At 33.6% G+C, this 24429-nt stretch overlaps 1 protein-coding gene across 3 annotated transcripts in view; it reads left to right on the plus strand.

Moving 5' to 3' along the window:
• Positions 1 to 24429, plus strand: part of LOC114326874 (transcription initiation factor TFIID subunit 4) — a 60399-nt gene that overhangs the window by 18446 nt on the left and 17524 nt on the right. For all 3 annotated transcript variants that reach the window (XM_028275339.2, XM_028275348.2, XM_028275354.2), the window contains exons 4-7: positions 1597 to 1809; positions 6629 to 7009; positions 15262 to 15769; positions 21675 to 21937. In XM_028275339.2, coding sequence (XP_028131140.1) covers positions 1597 to 1809; positions 6629 to 7009; positions 15262 to 15769; positions 21675 to 21937 — 1365 coding nt within the window. The remainder of the gene's footprint in view (positions 1 to 1596; positions 1810 to 6628; positions 7010 to 15261; positions 15770 to 21674; positions 21938 to 24429) is intronic.

Consider the following 24429-nt stretch of genomic DNA (forward strand, 5'->3'; position numbering starts at 1 on the left):
TGCAATAAACTTTTATTTATGTTTTGTAACAGCAGTAAAATGTATTTTAAATTAAATAAATTACATACATTCTTCTTTTTGTGTCATTTAATTTAATTCAAAAATTTTTTTTTGAACACCCTGTATAATTAATCATGTTAATGTTTATATTACCGAATAGGGAATTGAATAACCTTTCAAATGAGCTAGCACTCGACCCCTATTCCCATTTAAAAAAATAGTCGATTACGTCATCACGCCCAAATGGATGACGTCACTAGTACCATATATATGTCAAAAAATCATAATTTAAAAATTGAATAACGTTTGAATTTTACATTTTTTTCTAATTTTGTAAATAAAGCAGTTTACAGGGGGGTCAAAATATAGTGAATAACCCTGTACAGGGTGTTGTTTGTGGGTCGGAATATTTTGCCAATATTTTTTAATCCGGACCTGGATTTTTTACAATATAAATAAATTAATTTATTGTACACCTTAAAGGATATTTGTCTGCCAAATATAAAATAAATATACAGTGTGGTTAAAAAGTTACGAACCAATTAAGAAAATGGCAAAATAGATAAAACACCCAGTATCTTTGTTATTAATGGAGTAAGACCCATTAAGTAGGTATATTTGAGACCGCCTAAGTGTCCTCTTTCTACAGTTAACGTATGTTACTTTCCCAATGAAACACCCTGTATATTAATCCCTGTCTCCAAACAGTATCATATGCTGCTGTTAGATCTATAAATACTGTTGCTGTCTTTTGTTTCTCTTGAAAACTAGCTTCTATAAAAGTTGTGAATGACAGCACTTGGTCCGTACAGCTTCGATGAGGGCGGAAGCCAGCTTGTTCAATGGGGACATTTTCTAGTAAATATCCTGTGACTAATTCTGTTGAGGAGAAGCTTTTCTAATAGTTTATATACCGTACTGAGTAGAGCGATGGGGCGGTAGTGTTCTGGCTTATCGTTTGATTTGCTTGGTTTCGGAATTGCAATTATCTTTGTTCGCTTAAGTGAGAAAGGAATGTTACCTGACTGAAGTATATCATTAAAGAACATTGCAAGCCACTGTTTCGTGTATGCACCACTGTGTATCAAGAACTCAGGATGGATACCATCAAACCCAGGTGCTTTACCTGATTTCATTTCTTTCAGTGCATGTGTGATTTCAGAAATAAGTATTCTTGCTGAATATTCGGAGTTCGTTCTGTTCATTTGTTTTAATGCCCTTAAGTCTCTTTTCACGTTGGTAGTATGTGTTCGATCTCGTGGAGCTCTGGATAGATACTATATGGGAGCAACCTTGTGGCCTTTAACAATGGAGGATATCTGGAGGGTAGTCAATTCATTTTGCTATCAAGCTTGTCATGGTAGATGGGTAGTTGATGGTTAGCCTGCATTTTTCTATATTCTTTGAGAAGAAAATGACTTCTGCCTAGTTTAGGTGACATAATGGGAAACCAATGGTTCGGTGTTGATCTAATTTGTACCTGAGGTCATTCGCATTGTCTGGTTTAATTGGGTGTCAACAATATTCGTGTGTTAGCTATAATACATAATTCTTTGATGATTGATTTAAAAATCTCATTAAATTGAATTATTCCAGCGACCTGCGAACGACAATACCAAAGAAAAATGTAGAAAATTCCTCGCCAATTTGTTAGAGTTATCAAGTCGAGAGCCTAAATCTGTAGAAAGAAACGTGCGACAGCTTATCCAAGAACTCATAGACAACAAGGTGGAACCTGAAGACTTCTGTGACAAATTAGAACGATTATTGAATGCTTCCCCACAACCGTGCCTCATAGGATTTCTGAAGGTAAGAAATATATTAAATATTGTACTTAGTTACTAAAAGAGCAGCTTTTTTTTTAAGTTTGGTAGCAAATTTTTGATTTTTGATTTTGACACCTTTAAAGGACACCCTATAAGATGCTCTCAATCTTAAAATTCAATAATTTTTTATTTTTTTACGTTCTATGTGATACATTCTGTGTGATAAAATAAGACTTCTAACGTTACAAACGTCACATCTTTGCTATTTTATTATTAAATAATAATTTATTTTATTTTGTTTAATATGGCATTAATAATAACCTTTCTGTATTTGTTTTAACTTGTTTTCCCGTTAAAAACTCGTTTGGCGCCTTCTCCTGTTAGGCAACTCTCTTTACATTCTAGCATCCGATCTAATTTTGTGTTCCATGTTCGTTATTTCAAATTTCATGTTCAGTGTTGTATGTTTCGCTCACAACGCTCAGGCGCAACACAATTTTAGCCCGCTACCCTTTTCCCCTTCGATTGCCAAAAAATATTTTTTTCGTTATTTTTATTTCAGTGGGTTGCAATCAATCTAAATTTCAAAAATTCACACACATAGTTGAGGCTTTTACAAAACTTCTCTATTTTTTTATAGACCCGTAGATCGAGTGTAAATAACCAAAAATGATTTTTTTTTCAAAAAAAGCATATAACTTTTTTTGGAGATGGTTAAAAAAAAAATCAAGCCGGCAGGCATGGTCCTTGTTGCGGAAAATTGGAGGAGCTAACCAGCTGGAATCCAGAGAGTCTAAAATGTCTTCTAACAAGGTTGCCTCCCATATAGTATCTCTATCCAGAGCTCCACGAGATCGAACACATACTACCAACGTGAAAAGAGACTTAAGGGCATTAAAACAAATGAACAGAACGAACTCCGAATATTCAGCAAGAATACTTATTTCTGAAATCACACATGCGCTGAAAGAAATGAAATCAGGTAAAGCACCTGGCTTTGATGGTATCCATCCAGAGTTCTTGATACACAGTGGTGCATACACGAAACAGTGGCTTGCAATGTTCCTTAATGATATACTTCAGTCAGGTAACATTCCTTTCTCACTTAAGCGAACAAAGATAATTGCAATTCCGAAACCGGGCAAATCAAACGATAAGCCAGAAAACTACCGCCCCATAGCTCTACTCAGCATGGTATATAAACTATTAGAAAAGCTTCTCCTCAACAGAATTAGTCACAGGATACTAGAAAATGTCCCCATTGAACAAGCTGGCTTCCGCCCTCATCGAAGCTGTACGGACCAAGTGCTGTCATTAACAACTTTTATAGAAGCTAGTTTTCAAAAGAAACAAAAGACAGCAACAGTATTTATAGATCTAACAGCAGCATATGATACTGTTTGGAGACAGGGATTAATATATAAACTGGCCCGCATTATCCCCTGCAGAAAGATAATTAACCTCATTGACAACATGCTGACCAACAGAGCCTTCCAGGTTATAATGGGAAAGGAGACGAGTAGACAGATGAAACTTAACAATGGTCTTCCACAGGGTTCTGTCCTTGCCCCTTTACTTTTCAGCCTCTATATTGCTGACATGCCTGAAACCGAATCTCGGAAGTTTGGATATGCTGACGACTGGACCCTTGCAACAAGCCACCAATCTTTAGAAACTACAGAAATCACTCTCACGAATGACTTATCCATCCTCAGCGAATACCTTAAGAAATGGAGACTACAGCCAAGTACTACAAAAACTGAAGTATTAGCTTTTCATCTAAACAACAAGTTGGCAAACAGAGAATTGCGAGTGTATTTTAATAACAAGCTGTTAAAACACAATAAATACCCGAAATACCTTGGGGTTACTCTAGACAGAACGCTCACATTCAGAGAACACCTGACGAAAACAGCAGCAAAATTGAAAACACGCAACAATATAATACAGAAACTCTGCGGCACTACATGGGGGTCCACAGCATCAACATTAAGATCCTCTGCTCTTGGCCTGATATATCCGGTGGCAGAATACTGTGCTCCAGTGTGGCTAAATAGCAGGCATACCCACCTGGTCGACACCCAACTAAACCGTACTATGCGTATGATAACAGGCACAATTAAGCCCACCCCTACAATGTGGCTACCTACCCTTAGTAATATAGCACCACCCAACCTACGCCGCGAACATGCATTGGTTAAAGAATATAATAAAATAATGGACAGTCGCCAGCTTCTAGTCCACAACGACATCCCCGATATTCTTGGAAACCGTCTCCGATCCAGGTTACCCCCTCTACAATCTGCTCAAGCGCTGCAGCAATCCAACTTTGACTTAAATACCCGATGGAGAGAAGATTGGGAAAGTAGGACAGATCCGCATTACCATAGTCTACCGGACATCATAGGGAAACCTGGCGAATTTGATCGTCCCCGTAAGATTTGGGCAGCCCTTAATCGAATTCGAACAAACTGTGGAAGATGCGCCGACTCCCTCCACAGATGGGGTAAACTCCCCTCGCCTTCTTGTGACTGCGGCGCTGCAAGACAGACGATCAGTCACATTGTTCAGGACTGCCCACGCAGAGCATACACAGGCGACCCTATAGACTTTGTAATGGCAACCGAAGGGTCAATCGAATATATAAAAAAATTGGACATCTGTTTGTGATGCATTGTATAATGCATAAATCTAAATATATTCTGTGATATACTTAAGCCATACGCTAAATAAATAAAATGGAGATGGTTGTAGGTCTAATTTTTTTATTCTTTGTATTCTATCAAAATAGATATTTCTGATTTTTTTTAGATTTTTCCATAAGGTGCACAACCTTCAAAAATTCGAAAAACTTATTTTTTAGGGATTTTTGTGGATTTTCCCCATTTTATAGACATCAAAATATATCAAATGAAGGTTTTTTTGTAGGTAATAAATTACTCCTTTAGGATAGTCAAGAATTGGGCAAAACACCTTTAAGCCCCCAAACAACCATGTTTTGTCACGGTTTTTAAGGGCTTTTGCGGGGTTCCTTGTATAAATAACATTCGTCTATTTATAATGCATTTTGGGCCCAGCATAATTTATCAAATTGGCAATTTTTTTGAGACTGGATTGCAAAACCATTATGCAAAAACTATTAACCGATCCTAAAGGCTGTATGACACTATGCATTTTCTTGCATCGTTTCTGATATCGTTTCTGATATGTCAAAAAAATGCATAGTGTCATACACAGATGCAAGAAACGATATCAGAAACGATACAAGAATTTGTGTCAGACACAGATTCTTGTACAAGAACTGCGCTAATTTCTGCGCAAAGAGCAAAAACGTAAAACCTGCTGGTAAAACATCTAAATGTCATAATGGCAGCTGAAAATGGGATCATATTGATGAATTTATGTGTGTTTTTGTGGGTATTATTTATAAATCTTTTATTGATACTTAATATATGGACTACTGTTCTACTAATAACCATATATTTAGCTCCTAGTAAAATTCAAACTATAACTTTGGATTTCATGTTTGTTGCATAATTTTTTAATAGAGGAAAATACAATAGTTCCTAATTTGGATCAAACTGAAGATAATTATAATGCAAATATTTTAGCACAAATATCAAAACAAAATAAAAACACAAATAATCAACCTCAAACAGTCAACGTAAACATTCTGGTTAACATTAAAATGTTAAATTTATAAGTTTTTAAAAGTTTATAAATTTTATAAAATCCTTAAGATCAGCTGTAGGCGCAGTACTACCATACAATACCAATGTAACGTGACACAGGGTGACAAACAAAATTTCGACCAATCACGTGCCGAATTACATACAATTTTCGATACAAGGACTTGCAAAGTGTCATACAGGACACAAATGTACGTACAAGAATCGATACAAGAAAATGTATATAACTTTCTAATATCAGAAACGATATTAGAAATGATACAAGAAAATGCATAGTGTCATACAGCCTTAACGAAATTCAGCAGACATTTCAGTCGTGTTATAAAGTTTTTCTAGGCGAAATAGGGAGTGAATTTTCATTATACTGCGCGCATGCGCACACAGACCGTATGGTGTTAGTTGCTAAATCTTTCAAGTTATGTATGAATATATCAGTGCAAAAAAAAGGTGTGAAAAGAATATATTACCTAGTGTTTTTAGTAAATATATTTATTATACTTCACTTCTTCTGTTTTTTACCGTGAATCGTCATTATGCCCGAGCCTATAATAACAGAGAGCTCGTAGCGTTATTGATATAGCATTCGGCTAGAGATCGAGAGGTCTTGGGTTCAAATCCGGATCATTCCTATTCTTTTTTTTTTTATTTTTGGAAAGTGGTAAGCATTAAAATTAGTTTAATATTTAAATAAAATTAAAATAAACTGTTTAAAGTATATTAATTTCGTTGAAATCATATAATAGAATTATAACTTCTTACGTGCGTACAAAATACACACACATTCTTTTTTTTTTGTTGGAGCAATATTAATTGAATTATAAGCGAAAGTATGGGCGCAAAACGCGAATATTTTTAATTTTTATCATTTTTTTAAATAAAAAATTAAGCACAAAATTTGTGACTGGAGCTTATCGTGATTATTTATTGATACAAGGAGGTACATCCTGGAGTAATTCCAGCAAAAAATAGACTCCTGGACATTGTCTAATTCAAAACATATCCCACCTGGATTATTAGGCAAATTAGAAAATTTATGTTTATTGAAAAAAAAATCGCAAAAACTTGTCTTATAACATTGACACTTTTGCATTTGAACATTTCTGTCAATATTGTCTAAGTGACATATTTAATATTGCGTAATAAATGGTTTATTAACCAATTATGTCTTTTTAGAAAAGTCTGCCCCTTCTGCGGCATTCCCTCGCCACGCAAGAACTTAGCATAGACGGCATCCGGCCCCCGCCGACCAACGTGGTCTTTTCGATAGCGGGGGCCACCCCCACGGTCCAGACCATCCGACCCGCGGGCATCCAAGCCAACCAAGTGAGGATAGTTACCCCGGGTACGACGGTGGTGCGGCCCGGCCAAGTCATCCAACAGCGACTGGTCACCCCTATCAGGGCGCCCGCAGCACAACCCACGAGGATGGTCACGTCCATTCGACAACCGATAGCTAATAATGTGATAGTGTCTTCGTCGCAGCCTCCGGCCTTACATCCTGTCTATCCCAATGGACAGCAAGTTAGGACCGGATTGATTAGACAACCTGTGCAAGTAAGTGAAACTTTTTGTTGTTATCATTTGTAATGAGAATGTTTATTCATTCTTTGTAGACTACTTTTACAAAATCTCATTAACCTGACTCATTTGGTGACGTCAATCTACCAACAACATTACTGATGGAATCCGACATTACTGAAAACGTCAGGATGCAGATCAGCGAACACTCGATACGAATCGTATCCGCCGTGTTTTCCCATAAGGCGCTACGGTAAAACATGGCGGATACGATGCGTATCGAGTGTACGTAATCCGGGCCCAGACCCTGTCGGGCAATTCAGTGTTAGACCAGGAAGGATCTGTTTTTAGGTGGATGTGAGAGGTGGCATTCGGAGTTTTGCGGATAAAGTTAGGTGATAACTTCGTTAATAATAGTTGACTTATGCTCCTTCTCAAATATGCCCGGAACATTAATAAAAAAATTACTTACTTTACTTAGTCCTAAGCCTTTCTACCTTTAGGTGTAAGGCTGGTGGAGTTGAGTTTGGCATTGTAGTCTCCATGCTTTCCGATCTTGCGTTAGGTTTCTTGCACTTTCCAATGTCAATCCCTTCTTCTCGACTTCTTTCCTGATTTCATCTACCCACATAACTCTTGGTCTCCCTCTTTTGTTTTTCCCCTGCACTCTCGTTTCGAACACTCGTTTTGTTAGCCTCCCGTTCGACATTCTACACACGTGCCCGAACCATCTAAGTTGTCCTTCTACTATTTTTTCATTGATTGGTTCTAGTTTTAGCTTTTGTCTAATTGTTTCGTTTCGTATTTTGTCTGTCCTCTTTCTGTTTGCTATTTTCCTCATGAACCTCATTTCCATAGCATTGACTCTGGATTTTTGTAAAATCCAGATAAATTTTAAAATAAAAAAATTAAATATTTAAAAATTTCAAAAAATTTCGTTTTTTTCTAATTTCTTTGCTTATAACTTTAAAACGATTCATTTTGGAACAAAGTCGTATAGGAATAAAACAAAGATAATTAAATTTTCTATCAGATACGATTGGTTAAAAATGTCTTAATTTAACACCCTTGCTGCAAAATAGCAATAAATATAAAATAAGGGGCAAAACAAGCCTGTCCTTATTCAATGTTTTTCCATCACTTAGGTTACACTTGGAACCTTCCTAATTCGCTTAGAAAATTTTTGTAATGTGCTAAAACCGTTCACCAAATTTCATTATAATTGACTTCCTAGATTTTGCATAATAATTTTGCAATCTAAACTTTTTTTAAGAAATTAAAATTTTTTAAAATGTTACACAACAAAAACTAGAACATACAAAGATTTGTCAATTTTTTTACATATAAAGAAGCACTTCACCTATCTAATGCACTTTACAGAATTGAAATCGGATTATTTAAGCAGCCTCAGCAATGTTTTAAAGTTATAAACAATTTTTTGGCTTACAAACAAATTAGTGCGGTGTCCAGGAGGGGGTGATACGGGCTCCTTTATTTAGATGGACTTACCCAAGTTTTTTTTATGTATTTTGACCCGTAGATCACGAATTTTTTGGGTAACAGTTGGTCCGGATGTCGATAAGATTGTTATAAACAAAGAACTTGAGGAATTACATAACATCGATTTTTCGCAAAATAAAACATTTTTTTGTATTTCTTGGGTAAATCTAAGCAAAAAATGTTCTTACAAGTTTTTTTCGTAGGATGCATAGTTTTCGAGATAAACGCGGTGGAACATTCAACAAATCGAAAAATTGCAATTTTTGAACGAGAATAACTTTTGATTAAAAAATAAAATAGCAATTCTGCTGACAGCATTTGAAAGTTTAAGTCAAATTATACCGGTTTTAATTATTTGAATTGCTAAAAATTAATTTTTTTATTATTACAAAGCTATTTGTTTATAAACCAAAAAATTGTTTATAATTTTAAAACATTGCTGAGGCCCCTTAAATAATCCGATATTAATTCTGTAAAGTGTATTAGATAGTTAGAGCACCTCTTTATATGTAAAAAAATTAGTTAAATTCTAAATGGACTACTTTTTGTTCAGAAAGATTTTAAAAAATTTGAACTTTTTTAATTTTAAAAACATTTAAATTGCCAATTTATTATGCAAAATATATTAGGTCGATTTTAATGAAATTTGGTAGACTATTTAAGTTATAAGAATTTTCTAAGCGAATTACTAAGGTTCTAAGTGCCACCAAAGTGGTTAAGAAACATTGAATAACAACAGGCGTATTATGCCCCCTTATTTTGTATTTATTGCTATATTGCAGAAATGGTAATACCTTATGACATTTTTGACCAGTCGAGTCGTATATCATACAAAATTCAATTATCTTTATTTTATTTCTGTACGACTTTGTTCCAAAACGAACGGTTTTAAAGTTATAAGCAAAGAAAGCAGAAAAAAATCGATGCTTTTCGAAATTTTTAAATATTTTAATTTTTTTATTAATGTTCCGGGCATATTTGAGAAGGAGCATAAGTCAATTATTATTACTGAAGGTGTCACCTAACTTTATCTGCAAAAATCCGAATGCCACCTCTCACATCCAAAAATACACGTTTTTTTTTACAGATTAGTCCTGGTCTATATTTAGTTAACGTAGTCAAACGCTTTAAAATTCATTTTGCTTATTTTCAAGGTTCATGATGTTTTGACCAACTCTACATTTAATTCTATAATAACAACAACGATCTTTATGCCATCATCATCGTCAACAGCTGTTTTATCCATCGACAGCTGTAAGCCTCCCTTAAGTGTGTCCATTCATTTCTGTTCGTTGTTTTTTGCATCCATTCGTGGTCAGCCATTCGCTTGATGTCATCAGTGTATCTGGTTTGAGGTCTGCCTCAACTTCTCTTATTTGCTTTTGGTAGCCCTTTAACAATTGGCTTCTTTCAACAGTTGTCTTCCATTCTGCCTTGTTCTTTTCCCATTCTCCAAGAGGTCTTTTCATAATGCTTCTACGACACTACAGCCAAAATTGAGCCGTGGTCTCCTTTATTTTTTTGCCTCCACCCTTGCTTGTCTGTGGCTGCTCTTCTCCATACGCGGACTCCTAAAAGTGCTTATGCGTCGCTGCTTACTGTGTCTCCCCAGCTTTCTTGGCTTTCCAACCGGTCTCTTTCCCTGCATTCTAGCATTCAGTGCTCTTCCATTCTAATCACATGCCCGACCCATTGCAATCTTTGTATTCTGATGAAGTCTGACAGGAGTGTTTCCTTATTAAGTTGATAAAGCTTGTTGTTGTATCGCATTCTGAAGATTCCATTTTCTATCACAGGTCCTAGTATTCTCTTCAGTACTTTCCTTTCAAATGTGTCGAGTTTCTTTTTGGGTGTTTCTTTCAGGACCCCTGCTTCACTACCATAGCATGCTATTGGTCGAATTAAGGTTTTATAGATTCTCATCTTTGTATTTCGGTTGACACTTTTAGACCGAAATACAGGGTGCGCCAAACCTCTGGTCTTCTTTGATTACGGCTAAACTATGAGATATACAAAAAAATGTTTATAACAAAACTAATGTGTATCAAAGAGGTCTATAATTTAAAATTATTTTCAATTATACAGGGTGAGTCAGAACGACGGTATGAACCAAAGTTGTATTTTTTTAAATGGAACACCCTGTATATTAAATCATTTTGAATATATTATTTAAAAATATGAAAAATTTGTATAAGGTCTTATAGGCCTAAAGTTAATAATTTTCGAAATATTTACATTTTTATTGAGAAAAATGGTAATATTTATAGGGTTGTTGATTATGTTTCCAAGGAAATAAAAATTTATTTGATAGGTCAAAGTTTTTAAAATATAGTGTTATTTTTAAATAATTTAATATTTTTTACTTTTAGCCATAAAATATACAGTGTGATCACTATTTGCAAATACAAAATTTTCTCATTTTTTTTAAATGGGACACCCTGTATATTAGTTTTGCATTTTGTAGTAAATATTACAACCTTTCTTTTGGTATAAGGTTGTATGTACCTAGCTTGCTTCGTTTTGTAGATATTTTAAAAAAAACTATAGATTTTACGTGTTTGCGGATTTTTTATTTAAAAATTTTTTTGCAAAAAAAATAATTATAATCTGGTTTTAGAAACATACACTAAAATATAAAATATGAAAATAAAAACGTAATTAAAGATTAAAATAAATCGTATGCTAGTACAATTCAATCGAATTTAATAACTTTAAATTATTTTACAAAAAATATTTTACCATATTAATGAATGCATAAATTAGTTACTAAATTAAATAAACAACCAAATTTTAAATCAACCGTAGTAATTTTTCTACTACAGCAACTTTCCTGTACCAAATTAATTGTTAGTTAAATTGTATTTAGTTAAACTTTTAATTTACCTTTTAAATTTACTTCATCGATCTTGAGAATATAAAAATTATTATAAAGTATGCTTTGAAACAAATGAATGTTAAATGTATCATCCAAATTATTTATTAATATAAATAGTATTTACTGGTGTCACAAAAACTGGTAATACTTTTGTAGTTGAAATTTTTGTAACAATTTTTTATATTTTAAATTTTAATTTTTTAACCGAAACATTTTTGGATATGACATTTGTTTCGGGCGAAACCATTAGAAATTATTACCAGCTTTTGTGACACGAGTAGGTACATAGATACTATTTACTTCTTAATATACTTCCATAACGTTCATTTGTTTCAAAGCATACTTTATACGTTCTCAAGATGTAGGTAAATTAAAAAGTTATTAACTGATCTTACTCGTAAATACAATATAACTAACAATTAATTTGGTACAGGAAAGTTGCTGCGGTAGAAGAATTACTACGATTGATTTAAAATTTGGTTGTTTATTTAATTTAGTAACTAATTTATGTATTCATTAATATGGTAAAATATTTTTTGTAAAATAATTTAAAGTTATTAAATTCAATTGAATTGTACTAGCTTACGATTTATTTTAATCTTTAATTACGTTTTTATTTTCATATTTTATATTTTAGTGTATGTTTCTAAAACCAGATTATAATTATTTTTTTTGCAAAAAAATTTTTAAATAAAAAATCCGCAAAAACGTAAAATCTATAGTTTTTTTAAATATCTACAAAACGAAACATGCTAGGTACATACAACCTTATACCAAAAGAAAGGTTGTAATATTTACTACCAAACGCAAAACTAATATACAGGGTGTCCCATTTAAAAAAAATGAGAAAATTTTGTATTTGCAAATAGTGATCACACTGTATATTTTATGGCTAAAAGTAAAAAATATTAAACTATTTAAAAATAAAACTATATTTTAAAAACTTTGACCTATCACCTAAATTTTTATTTCCTTGGAAACATAATCCACAACCCTATAAATATTACCATTTTTCTCAATAAAAATGTAAATATTTTGAAAATTATTAACTTTAGGCCTATAAGACCTTATACAAATTTTTCATATTTTTAAATAATATATTCAAAAATGATTTAATATACAGGGTGTTCCATTTAAAAAAATAAAACTTTGGTTCATACCGTCGTTCTGACTCACCCTGTATAATTGAAAATAATTTTAAATTATAGACCTCTTTGATACACATTAGTTTTGTTATAAACATTTTTTTGTATATCTCATAGTTTAGCCGTAATCAAAGAAGACCAGAGGTTTGGCGCACCCTGTATATGGAGGGCAAAATAAGCTCTGTTTGCCTGCGTTATTCTCTTCCGTATTTCTCCATCTTCTGATCCGTCGGCATATATTTCTACTCCCAGGTGTTGTGAGTTTTTATTGAATCTCACCCCAACAGTGGCGAAAAGGGTTTAATTATTACCTTTTGCCTAATTGGACATAGGTGAATATTTTAGGACCACACGCATGTGTCCCAAAGCAGAGAGTCCTTCGATATTAACAAACTAGTGAACGTTTAGGGCAACTGGGTTCTAAGAGTTATCTGGTGTGGTTTTATAGGTACTAATAGACACGATATGAAGGATTGTGCAAACGAGAAATAAAAGTGTTAAGCTAACAGAACATTTATTAACACAACGGGTTTAACAAATATGCGGAATTAACGATAAATTGTCGTAATAGCAAAAGAGAAAGAGTATTTAACCTAATTATTGCGGAAAGTGTGACGTATCTTCACGGCGAAAAGAGGAACACACGCGAACATAAGTGTTCACCGCTGAGAACTAAAAGGGACTGCTCAAATTATATTCAAAATCACTGCATTAATATCTTAATTTACACTTTTCTGTCTGAAAAAGGGCGACACACATGTTTTTCTTAGTTCGCAAGTCAGATGCCTCTTCTAATAGCAACCACATGTGCGTTATCCTTTGTGCCTACATAACACAAACTTTTGATAGAATTAAAATATATTTTCAAACCACATACATATTGTCCCAAAAATCTACAAGAGAGATGTACATAAAGGCGAATTAATTTAACTGTTGTTTTCACAACACCAGGTATGTAAACTTTCCAACCGTTTCAATGTCATGTTCATGTATAGTATTTTTACTACAAAAACGTTATTACGTAGGTCAAAATTTTTGACATAAGAGAACTGTCAAAACATTAGAATGTGACTTTTCATTATTGCTATGTTTATTATAAACACGGCAATAATGAAAAGTCACATTCTAATGTTTTGACAGTTCTCTTACGTTAAAAATTTTGACCTACGTAATAACGTTTTTGTAGTAAAAATACTATATAATGTTTTGTGGGACTATATTTATTCTTCTCGTCTGTATCATTATTTTTGTCTTTTCTGTGTTAATTTCCAGACCTAGCTTTTTCCTTTGATTTTTTAACTTTATGTATGTTTCATGTGTTCCTCCTGTTGATGTTCTACTCATAATATTAAAATTATCGGCATAAGAGGCCAGTTGAACCGTTCTGTTGGTCAGTAGATTTCCTCGGCCAGTTTGCATTTGCCTAACCGCATATTCCAGTACCAGGTTAAACAATGTTGGGGCCAGCGCATGTCCCTGCTTCAGTCCCTGCGAGATTTTGAAAAAGTCTGTCTGGTGGTTTTGTATTCATACACATAATATCTGAGTTTCATCCATTGTGAATTCAGCCATTATATAGCATAGTCTGTTTCTTTTGACTGAGTCATATGCCTGTTTGAACTCTAGCACTTTTCATAATATGCCCCTCATAGATGATAAATAATTCTTCTTCTTCTTCTTATTATATTAGGTCTCTTGGCCTGTTCTAACCGATGTATTTGTAGCTGTGATGTTGACTGCCAACTATTTCGCCACCTTTTAAAGGGCCTTCCTATTGGTCTCTTGCCTGTTGACTTCGAATCTCTGGCTATACGGGCTATTCTCTCGCTGTCCATGGGCTATTCTGTCTCTCAATGTTTTCCCAGTTCTCATTTCTGATATTCTCAGTATCTTGGTTTCTGCTTTGTCACATCTTGTTTCTATCGCGTACGTCATGATCGGTCTTACAAATGATTCGTATATGCGTACTTTCCCTTCCAGCCTCATATCTTTATTTCTACAGAGGACATCCCTCAGACATCCTGACACGTAATTGGCTTTATTTGCTTGCTCTTGGGCGCTCTCTTTAACATCCCCATAACTACATATTTCGATTCCCAGATATTCGAATCTCGAGACTTGTTCAATTAGTTCGTTGTTAATTACTAATTTGCATCTTATGGGTTTTCTTGACACTATCAGTGATTTTGTCTTAGCTGTTGATATTTTTATATCATAACTTAACTGTTGATACATAATTGTGAAGATAATATACAAGCTTGTCCGACACCTTGTTCTGGATGGAATTCATTTGAGAGTGTGTCAAGCACTTTAACTGTTCCAGTAGTCTGTTCGTATAGTTCAGTTATAAGTCAAATTAAGTGTTGTGGTACACCTACTTCTTTTAGTACCTGCCATTTCTACAGACTACTGCATGAAGTAGTCTGTCCTTTACGGGAAACTGCAAAAGAGTACTACCAGCTACCCCAAGAGACATATCCGAGAAGACATTTAGTACAGTTTTGTTGCTTTTTGAGGTCTTTAGGCTTGTTGATTTTTAGTATACATACCTCAGGGATTTCTTTCTTTTGCTTTCTCTAAAATTTCTACATATTTATGTTGTAAATCTTCTGGTATTACCTACGAGCAGTTCCACTGTCGGATCTTCTTGTACGCTCCAATCAAACCTTTGGATTACTATTTTTACTAAAGACTTTCTACAAATTAACCTAGTAACAAATCCATTTCACCTCATTTCTTGTTGAATGAACTTCTTTCTGTTAAAACAGGTACGAACCCTAGCGCCCAGCCAAATTCGACAGCAAATGCCAGTTCGGCCGGCCCTCCCACTCCAAAAGCAACTCGGAGCCATCAAACAGCAGGGGACGAAACCAACAGTGCCTTCTAACCTCAAGCCGTTAGCCAAAGACAAAGAGAAGAAGACGTTCTCGTCGGCGTACACCGGAGATGACGACATCAACGACGTGGCCGCCATGGGCGGCGTCAATCTCGCCGAGGAGACGCAAAAGATCCTCGGATCCACCGAATTCGTAGGTACCCAAATTAGATCTTGTAAAGAAGAAGTGATGTGCTCGATGCCACCTCTTCAGCAAAGGATACGACAGGCAATGGCTAAACACGGCCTGGACGAACCCGGTACCGACGTGGCAGCGTGTATATCCCACGCAGCTCAGGAGAGGCTCAGAGATCTCATAGAAAAATTGTCCGTTATTTCCGAACATAGGTTGGATAATATTAAGACGAATACGCGGTACGACATTACGAACGATATTAAAGGTGAGTACCGAGGTTTGTATCTCTTCTAGAAACGTCAAATAATACACCGTTTCAATTGATGATTATTTGGAACAGTTCCAAAAATTAGTTCCCACCTCTATGTTAAATTCATTTTTTGATACGATATCAAGGTTCATAAATAGACAGGTTGCATGGTAACTTTCCACCAATCAGCGTCGAGAATCTAATGGCGGGAGTGACGTCACCCAGAATGCTGCATTCAAATTCATTCACTTCACTCATTGAAATGAACTCGGAAAGTAGGAATGTAATGAAAATGTGTATATTTAAAAAAAATACGTTTGGATTTTTAATGACTATTTATTTCATATATTCTTTAAAAAATGTGGCAGATACCTGTAGAGTTACAAAAATCATAGAATATAATTGCAATTAAATATATGCAGTAGAATAGCACAACTACTTAATTAAAGCAGAAGGAGATTCTTTCTTGTGTATATATGGGACTAAATCATTCAAATATCCTAGGTATATTAATAAAGGGTTGAATACAATTTACTTTTTTAAATGATTTTGAGTAGGTATATAATAATCTTGAATTGGGGATAATGCATGTAGTACATTATTATAAATTTCTCCTAACATGTAAACCATGGTGAAAAAGAGCTTCAACTAAAGATTTATGTATCAAAATTAGTAGTTTTTCCCTTAAGTTTAACATAAGAGCATCTGATTACGTTAGGTACTGGATTATAATATCTAAAACTATTAAAACATTATGATTCCATTCAATAGGTACCTGTGAAGTTTTACATTAACAGTAAATTATAAAAAAATACAATTTCAGTGCAATAATGGGAATTTTCCCCATTTTATATATGCATTTAGTTTATAATTGTTTATTCAAACGATCTTCAGATGGCTGCAATATTGGTTATAATTTTATATGAAACAATTACATATAATAGATCTATTTATAGACTTAATTAGATATATTGTTCAATAAGTCTAAGCAGATTGTAACCTACACAGATGATGTAAACTTGATGTGAAGAACCGCGAGAGACATTACAGAACTGTAATGTCTCTATACAAGAATGTCCTTTACTATACAATACAGCAGAAAGAAAATCCAGTAAGTAAGTAGGTACTTAATACAAACACATTAAAATGTATCTTAACACTTGTAAAAGAGTTTTGGGTTTAAGTTATTATACTAAAAACACTTAATGATATCTATAGATACATTATATCTCAAGATATAAACACAAATTAAAACACTAACGATATTTAATAACAAAATATAGCCTCCAAACCACGTATCCTATTATGTTTACAAACAATTCGTAAAATTGATCGTCTGGGTGACGTCACGATGACAATATTTCATTTGTCAATGTCAAAGTTACCATACAACCTATGGTATAGGGACCTTGATACGATATGATGTTTTTATCTCTTAGGGCCGGTTGTTCGAACGCTAATCAACAATGATCATTATCAAATATTTAATTACTGTCACCAAAACTGTCAATGTCAACTTTGTTTGGGTTGCTGAAAACATAATTAATTACAATTATGAGATTTATTATTAATTATGTTAATAATTATTTTTATATTAATTGATTATAGTCTCAGAATTGTAATTAATTATGTTTTAGCAACCCAAACAAAGTTGACATTGACAGTAATTAATTATTTGATAATGATCATTGTTGATTAGCGTTCGAACAACCGGCCCTTAAGGTGCGATTAAGAATATGTACACCAGTGGACCGAGTAAAACAGTATACCTATCTTGGAACAATAGTAAACGAATAATGGGATCACTCACAAAAAATAAAATGTAGAATAGACAAGACTAGGAATAGTGCAGCCGATATGTGAATCAATTGGGCGTTTAACGATACAAGCATATAATTTGGACCACATATACTACACATAATATAAAGGTTCCGATTTATCTCAGATTTTGTATTTTACAAAAATGGCGGGTATTCAAAATGGCGACTATACATATGTCGACGCTGCCAAGCCAAAACGGCATAAACGCCAAAATGACCACTTCTTAGTTAGCTGCACTAAAAAATAGGATTTTAATTTCCGCACCAGACAGTCAACGCGGAATAACCGCAGAAAAAGTGAAATAGGTGTAATATAGGTTTAAAATTTTTATAAACGCCAGTCTAGTCACGCACGTGAACACCGACGTGAACACCGATTGACATAATCGCCAGTGCCCGTAAGATTATCATTGTGTACATTTCCGTCCAGTAATAATAGTAAAGGTATGTATTTTTACAATTTTTATGGATAAGTAACATGGTATTATCTACCTTTCCAATATTTTCAATTTGTATTGATTTTTGAAGCGTAAACACACTGAATTTCTTTAAAAACTATGAGGCGTTTATGCCAAAACCACTTATTTACATCGTGGTTGACTCAAGCGCCATTCCTCAATGGTATTCTTATGCAGGTTTCTTATTTAAAAATTGCGCAAATAAAAAGTTTATTTTAAAATATTCTATTGTAACTTTGTACTATGTGATGAACAATTAATTTTGTATTACAGCATAGAGTTCAAATCAATTTTATATAGCTAAAAATGGCGAACGATTTTTGGCGTTTATGCCATTTTTTTGTTGCACATGAATAACAGAGGTAAAAAAATAATAACCTTACTAAATGAAAATAAAACATATACCGAATCAGTAAAAAATGATATACTGACTGACAATAATCCCCCTATATTTCCCTTAGAGTTTTATGACATTTATAATGCCAACATTGCAGAAGCTTTTAGCAGTGACATTATCATCTTTGAGGAACCACCAGACGTTGCAGTAGAAGAAGAAATATTTAGTCACGATCTCACATCATGTTTCAACTTAGCAGCAGATAATGGTTTGGATGCCGGTATAAGTAGTGATCAAAATAAGGAAAATACAAGCAATCAAATCAATACGGATGTTGAACCAAATATTGACAGTGATTATGAATTAGAATCCACTACTTATTATCAGATATCCACTTTTAAGTATTTCATATTTACTTTTAAGTATTTCATCCTAGCACCAAAACATGTTTAAAGAATTTAAGGTTTTGTTTTTAACTTAGAATGTATTTTTGATTAATAAAAAATAAACCTTATCAAAAATCTTCGTAATTTCATCATTTTTCTTGTTGGCATAAACGACAATTTTTGATTTTCGTTTCTTTTTTCATTAATGGCATATATCCCTTTTAAGCGCCATATTGACTAACCTTACAACGATGCGATCGACACAAACGCCAGAGGTAAGTTTGGCATATTCACCAATGTTATATCTTGATTGGACATAAGCGCCATTTTATAGTTTTTAATTTATTTCAGACAGTATTTTCAGCCACATTAATGTTCACAATATATTAAAATTTGAAAAAAAAAATCACCAATTTTTTTGAATCACTGTGCAGATAAGCAGAATTGGTAAAAATAAAAATAATCAGTTTTTTGTGTTTCCTGAAAAATCAAGTTAATGTCGTTTATGCCGTTTTGGCATGACAGCGTCGATGTGTTTAATAGTACGATATCTTTTGAACGAAAACTCAGATCTCAACCAAAGGTATGTAAGTTCCTTTTTTGATTTATAAGACCGAGTTCGTAAACCGGATGAATCGATTTACCGAAAGTTGTGTTTTTCCTAGTTTTTTTATGTAAAAATATGTTTCTCTAAATTTTTCACCCTGTATATAAAATTTTTCAAAAGGTAATACAGCCATTGAAAAGAGCGTAAAAATATTCATTGGGAATTATTTTTAATCAAAAATGAATAACCATTTTCAATGATTATTCATTTTTGAATATGGTTATTAAATATAATATTTTTAACTTTTTAATTACGTTAATTACCATTTAAAAGCATAACATATTTTTGCATGTATTTCTTATGGACACAATTTAACATTTGTTTCTTATGGGCGAAATTTAACATGGCTTCATATGAGCATATTTTTCTTTAAAATTACACATTTTAAAGTAAGTCTAAAAAGATCAACGTCGCCATGAAGTTGAAAAGCATAAGCAGATGACTTTTGCGAAAGATATCAAATCACTAACTAGTGTAATGCAAGATCGAGGAAACCCATTCAGTGATTGTGTTTCAGATTACATTCAGATCATGCGACTGGTCTAAAAGAGAGCTTGTAGCGAACTGGCTGTTCTTTTTTTTTGCTTTAGGATTAGACCATGCGGCTAGAAACAAAGTAAACAGTACATACTGATATGATCTGCTTCTTATTAATTTTATATTAATTATTATTTATTTGATTAATTATTTAATTGTCGCAAATCATACATAAAAAAATGAATAAAAAATCTCAGGGTGCCTTTTTATAATATAAAAAAAATCTAATTTATCTTACGTTATACTTATCTTCTCTCGTGGGTTCAGTATCTCCTAGTTGATCCTAATCGGGATAAAGTAGGGAAAAGAAATAAAGCCAAATATAAAATAAACATACAGAATTGTCTTTTATTTATCAAAATCGATACTCTAAAATCTATCAAATCTAAAACCTGTGGACACAGATGTCCGAATGAAATTTCTACCATTTAAATTTATTCTAGTAAAAAAAATATTAATCGGTTTGTTTCCGATGACTTTGGTACAACAAAATAAACAAAACCAAATTATGTATTCGCAAGATTAGCTATACTTCCTATTTACTTTTTGAAATATTGGAATTTTAATTCCTACGGTCTTTACTCAAAATTTTAGTTTCCGAAACATAAAAATATCTTTCACATAAGTTGACTGACCTTTTGCTTCACTCACTCTGTCTTCTCGTGACCCAAAACAGCTCTCCCTCGTTGACTATGTTAAAAGGCTACTCATCAAAGCCCTCTCCGTTCTCCAGCTTCAAAACTATCAGCATACCAGAACCAATTCTCCAACAAGCCGGGCCTCTTTTGACACGTACTCGATTCAAACAAAACTCCAAAAATTCTCTGCTCTCCTTCTCACAATAATACAGAATCAAAGAGGTATTTCGTCTCAATTTGATCTGTCTCTCGTTCCACTTTTCAACACTATTCTCCACTATCAAAAAACCACTGGTACTTGCTAACTATCTATTCACGAAAACGTCGAACTGCTTCTCAGCGATGCCAAAAACATAATGACTTCTTTTTCAAACTCTCTCAATCATTCAAACCACTTTTCCCCTTTTAACTTGCCAAGAATCATAAACAATCTTTTCCATTCGACAAACAAACAGTCTTTTCAAATTATTCCGACCATCCTTAATTACTTTCGGGGAAACTCTACAACATTTACTCGGGTTGAAACAAATATTAAAATTCCAAACTTTCTTTTATAACCACCTTTTCTAGAAATTGATAATTACCTCTACCTGTGGATTCTATAGTTCGCGTAATGAACAATCTATTTCCATTTTAAATCTAAATACATCGTCCTTTTCACTTTAATTATCCACAAAAGTCTTTAATGGGTTCATCGGAAAGCTCATTAAAAGAGAAATCCACTTACATTCAAACTAAATTCTAATAAATATTTACAGCTCAATATACAGGGTGAATCAAATTTATGTGCCCGCGTTATTTAAAAAAAAAATTTAATTTAATTTTCATTTTGCTTTTGATTGTTAAATTGAAAACACAATAATACATAAACATAAGAACTGGCTGTTGATACTGGAAATCTGGCGGCAAATTTTTCATTTTAGCGCCTTTTAGAGACCAGTTAGATTACTTCTAAGATCTAGTGTCGGTTTGTGTGTTTAACGAATGTTATTTTATACAGGGTGAAACTTAATTTCACCAGGAAGATTGTGGGCGGGGAAGATTTAAAAATTAATCTCTAATAATAAACCAATTGGTTCAACAACAAAATATGTAGCATGCGGAGTCCTGTATAATTTATATCTTTTCCATTTGTAGGTCAATTAAAGTTTCTCGAAGATCTCGATAAAGCCGAGAGGAAGAGGCATGAAGAGATGGAACGGGAGGTGTTGATGAGGGCGGCGAAAAGTCGGTCGCGGACGGAAGACCCCGAGCAAGCTAAGCTGAAGGCAAAGGCGAAAGAGATGCAGAGGGTGGAGATGGAGGAGTTGAGGCAGCGAGAGGCTAACGCGACGGCGTTGCAGGCGATAGGTCCTAGGAAAAAGCCTAGGATGGACGGAGAATTAGCCAATACAACCCAAGTAAGTAACCTATTTTAAATTTTATCAAGGTTTTTTTGTCAGCTTTTATAAAATCCAGATTCCACTGGTCTAGTCAGTGAATGACTGCATGGTTATGCATTAACCACCGATATACGAATGGATTTTCTCTTTACCTCGTCTTTCAAACAAGTGTCACAGAATGGCAAGTTAGACGACGTGTGGATATTCCTTTTCGTATATTATTTGAGAGGCTAATAAGACCGGACCTAATAGAAGACATGAAAAACCTAGATTTTCCAATGAAACTTATCTTACGAAAATGACAATGGAAGGATCGACGGTATGTCGGTTCGCTAAACTCAGACACAACTGGCTAGTGATTATAGTAAGTAATTTTGCCAATTTGCTAAAATTGCTAAAAAAAATCATTACTAAATAGTTAATAATTAATAAATAGTTAGTAATTTTGCCAATTTTTTCAAAATTGGCAAACAACAAAAAAATTACCTACTAAAATCACTAGCCAGGTGTGTCTGAGTTTAGCGAACCGACTATAGCAATAATAACAGATGATGGAATCACCAAAAATATAGAAATAGCAATTGGAGCACCATAGGCGACTTTCTATCAACGTCACTATTTAATATCACTATAGAGAAGGAACAATAATAGCTACAGAAATAAAAGTAGTATGATACAATTGATCCAAATAATGGCATAACCCAGACATCCAAAGTGAAAGTTATCCTCCAACACCAAATTGTTCTATATGGTCCACATATTGTTCAGTAAAAGGTTACACCATTTTGAGCGTCCGGTTTGGGGGGGAGATGGGGGAGAAGTCGGTAAATTAGTAGCTTTTTTACGTTTTTCGTCAATATTTCTAAAACTATGCGGTTTAGCATGAACAACCTTCTATACAAAAATGTTCCACATTAAATTTGACATAAAAAAGGCCCTATGCATAATCCTTCTAAAATGAACGGTCCCAAAGTTACGGTGGGTAGCATAGTATAATTGGTCCAAAAAGGCCAAACCCAGACATCCAAAGTAAAAGTTTTCCTGCAACACAAAATTGTTCTATATGATCCACATATTGTTCAGTAAAAAGTTACACCATTTTGAGCGTTTGGTTTGGGGAGGGGGGAGATGAGAGAGAAATCAGTAAATTAGTAGTTTTTTTACGTTTTTAGTCAATATTTCTAAAACTATGCTTTAGCGTAAACAATGTTCTATACAAAAATGTTCTACATAAAATTTAAAACAAATAAGGTCCCATAAATAATTGTTATAAAATCAATGGTTCCAGAGTTACGGGGGGTACAAAGTGGAGGTTTTCGATACTTTTTTTTCATATTATTTGGACAATTGATGATGATTTTGGGTGGTGAGGTTGACGATTCTTCAAAGGCTTATCACTAACATACCATCGGCCACTGAAATAGCAAATGTTATTTACAAAACACAATCCTGCTAAAGAAAATTTCTTTCATCAGTAATATCTAATATAAATTTCCTAAAGAATATAAAAAGTATGGAAAACCTCCACTTTTCACCCTCCGTAACTCTGGAACCGTTGATTTTATAACAATTATGTATAGGACCTTTTTTGTTTTAAATTTTATTTTTTTTTTGAACATTTTTGTATAGAACATTGTTTACGCTAAAGCATAGTTTTAGAAATATTGACGAAAAACGTAAAAAACTACTAATTTACCGATTTCTCCCCATCTCCCCCCCCCCCCCATAAACCAAACGCTCAAAATGGTGTAACTTTTTACTGAACAATATGTGGACCATATAGAACAATTTGGTGTTGCAGGAAAACTTTTACTTTAGATGTTTGGGTTAGGTCTTTTTTTGGACCAATTATACTATACTACCTCCGTAACTTTGGAACCATTCATTTTAGAAGGATTATGCATAGGGTCTTTTTTATGTCAAATTTAATGTGGAACATTTTTGTATAAAAGGTTGTTCATGCTAAAGCGCATAGTTTTAGAAATATTGACGAAAAACGTAAAAAACTAACGAATTTACCGATTTCTCCCCCCCCCCAAACCCGACGCTCAAAATGGTGTGACTTTTTTCTGAACATTATGTGGACCATATAGAACAATTTGGTGTAGGAGGATAACTTTCACTTTGGATGTCTGGGTTTGGGTCTAGTTATACCATACTAAAGGTACAATTATAACATCGACGTAGCAACTAGTGGCGTATACTGACCACATAGCATTGATTAGCAGAGACCTAAACAGTTTAAACGAAGCATCCAAAAAGAATTTAGCAATAAATCAAAAGAAAACAAAATACCAAATATGCTCAAGAAAAAATACAGATAATGTGGCAAGTTTAAATATCGGTGAATATGAGGTTGAAAAGGTAGAACGCTTTAAATACGATGGGGTCTCAGTTAATGAAACTAGTAATAGAAGCATAGTAATCAATGAAAGAATTCAGGCAGGAAACAGAACCTACTGGAAATACAACAACTTCCTTAAAGATAAGAAGCTTACGCGGTATACTAA

The sequence above is a fragment of the Diabrotica virgifera genome, chromosome 9, assembly GCF_917563875.1.
Source record: "Diabrotica virgifera virgifera chromosome 9, PGI_DIABVI_V3a".
Taxonomy (NCBI): Eukaryota; Metazoa; Arthropoda; class Insecta; order Coleoptera; family Chrysomelidae; genus Diabrotica; species Diabrotica virgifera.